The sequence below is a fragment of the Penaeus japonicus genome, unplaced genomic scaffold (assembly GCF_977035675.1).
Source record: "Penaeus japonicus unplaced genomic scaffold, GWHDUDI00000001_assembly GWHDUDI00000001, whole genome shotgun sequence".
Lineage (NCBI taxonomy): Eukaryota > Metazoa > Arthropoda > Malacostraca > Decapoda > Penaeidae > Penaeus > Penaeus japonicus.
Window position 1 is genome coordinate 5,737,323 of NW_028234403.1, and position 2,500 is coordinate 5,739,822.

A 2,500-nucleotide genomic window follows, 5' to 3' on the forward strand; every position below is an offset into this window, starting at 1 on the left:
CTCTCTCTCTCTCTCTCTCTCTCTCTCTCTCTCTCTCTCTCTCTCTCTCTCTCTCTCTCTCTCTCTCTCTCTCTCTCTCTCTCTCTCTCTCTCTCTCTCTCTCTCTCTCTCTCTCTCTCTCTCTCTCTCTCTCTCTGATACCATCTCTCTTTCGTTTTCTTTCTATATCCCTGCTACTATTATTTGTGTTGTTACCAACAGTAGTAGTATCATTAGCATGACCATTATTACCAATACCATTACTATATTTTTTCAGTAAGATCATTATCATAATATATTTTTTTTAAAGAAAGCAGAGCAAAAAATCGGTGCACGCTAAACTCTTCCTTACGGCGCTCTTGTGTAGAGTAGACGCGGAAGGTTGGATCCAAGGCCACGTATGTGAGTTCGTAGACACTGACGAGGGCGGTGCACAACTGCTTCTGGGATGTCTCCGTCAGAGTGTAGGCTTGGCAACCCACAGTCACACACACAGCGGCGCACTCAAGTCGGGTCGCCACCTTTTAGAAATAGGTCGGTTTTCTATGTATTTATTTGGTTAAGAGCATGATTGCATTTTAAAACTTTACTGAAACTTTTTTTTTTTTTTTTTTTTTTTTGGGGGGGGCTATACAGCGAACAATACACGTATATTCACACTATAATCTATTATCAGTGAAATACTAATATTTACAGCAACTTCATTTATATGCCACACAGCTTAATCAATATCCCCCCCTACCCTTCATAAGCGAAAAAGAAAAAAAAAAACTCAGAGATTATTCCAGTTTTCTCACCTCTTTCGTAGCGACGACAGTACCCTGAGGAACGACGCCTTCCAGCTTGATATACGAATGAGCAGAAGTCGCCCCCACCCGAGCCAGTGCGAAGGAAAAGACCACACACATACTCCATCGAAGACGCTTCTGCCAAAGGGCGATTCGATAAGTCAGTTTTTTTTTTTTTTTTTTTTTTTTTTTAAACCTCCTCTCGAATGGGAGGTTATGTAATCGTCTATGTTTATTAGTTGATTGGTTGATTCGATGCTCTCCTGGCCTAGCTTGTCGGCGGGAATGTTACTGGCGGATTATGACGTAATTTTATGGCTAGGTTCTTAACGGACCGGAGACCAATTGATCATATTTTGGTATCAATCTAAGGTAAGTGAGTAGATATTAAGGTATATTATGATCAGAGTAAGACTAGATTTTTTATTTTCAAAAAGTAGATGCACGCAGTAAATTAATGTTGATGAGGGTTGATTACCAATATCTTCTGCGGTGAAAGATGTCAAGAGTAGATTTGTGGTAAAGTGTGGTAAAAGAGTAAAAAAAAACTTTTGGTGAGTGTATATTATTGTGGAATTTTAGGTAGTTTACGCATAACTGAACGCACGAAATCGATCTAAAGAAAATTAAAATCCAATAATTTTTTAAAAATCGTATCTGTGTCCGCGGGCGAGCGTGTGTGCGTGTGTGTGTGTGTTTGTTTGTTTGTGTGTGTGTCTGTGTGCATGAGCATTTGTGTGTGTGTGTGTTCATATTTGTATACGCTTCAGTACTGACACACGGTTAGCACGCGTACCCATGTACCGAAAATACACACCTAAATAATCTCACAGTCATAGAAGCAGGCATAAAAAACGGATATCCCTGCCACCTCGTTTTCTTTGGCTTTATATTATTTATTGCCCATGAGGTTAATGTTCAGACTTCTGTTGCCTTATCCCTGCCAGTGAGAATAAAAAGAGGACAAGCGCGTAAAAGTAGCTGGCCTCTTTATTATTCTTTATCATTATTATAATCTATACATATCTATCTATATATATGCGTATATATATATAAACATATATATATATATATGTATATATATATATATATATAGAGTGATATATATATATATATATATTTTTTTTATATATATATATATATATATATATATATATATATATATATATATATATATATATATATATATATATATATATATATATATATATATATATATATATATATATATATGTATATGTATATGTAAATGATTATATATATACATATATATATATATATATATATATATATATATATATATATATATATATATATATATATATATGTATATATAATATATATATATATATAATATATATATATATATATATGTGTGTGTGTGTGTGTGTGTGTGTGTGTGTGTGTGTGTGTGTGTGTGTGTGTGTGTGTGTGTGTTTATGTGTATATATACATACATACATACATACATATATATATACATATATATATATATATATATATATATATATATATATATATATATATATATCCATATACATATGTATGTATATATGTATATATATACATATATATATATATATATCCATATACATATGTATGTATATATGTATATATATACATATATATATACATATATATATATATATATATATATATATATATATATATACATATATGAACATATGTATTGAGTCGAGAAGCAAGTGGATATGTAGACGGCACTTAATTAA

The 2,500-nt window shown here is 32.0% G+C and overlaps 1 protein-coding gene across 1 annotated transcript in view; it reads right to left on the minus strand.

Annotated features, from left to right (window-relative positions):
• LOC122242314 (uncharacterized) overlaps positions 1 to 2,500 on the minus strand; it is a 6,418-nt gene that overhangs the window by 3,431 nt on the left and 487 nt on the right. Inside the window, exons 2-3 of the mRNA XM_086553562.1 lie at positions 777 to 905; positions 332 to 500 (exon numbers count right to left, since the gene is read on the minus strand). Coding sequence (XP_086409688.1) covers positions 332 to 500; positions 777 to 905 — 298 coding nt within the window. The remainder of the gene's footprint in view (positions 1 to 331; positions 501 to 776; positions 906 to 2,500) is intronic.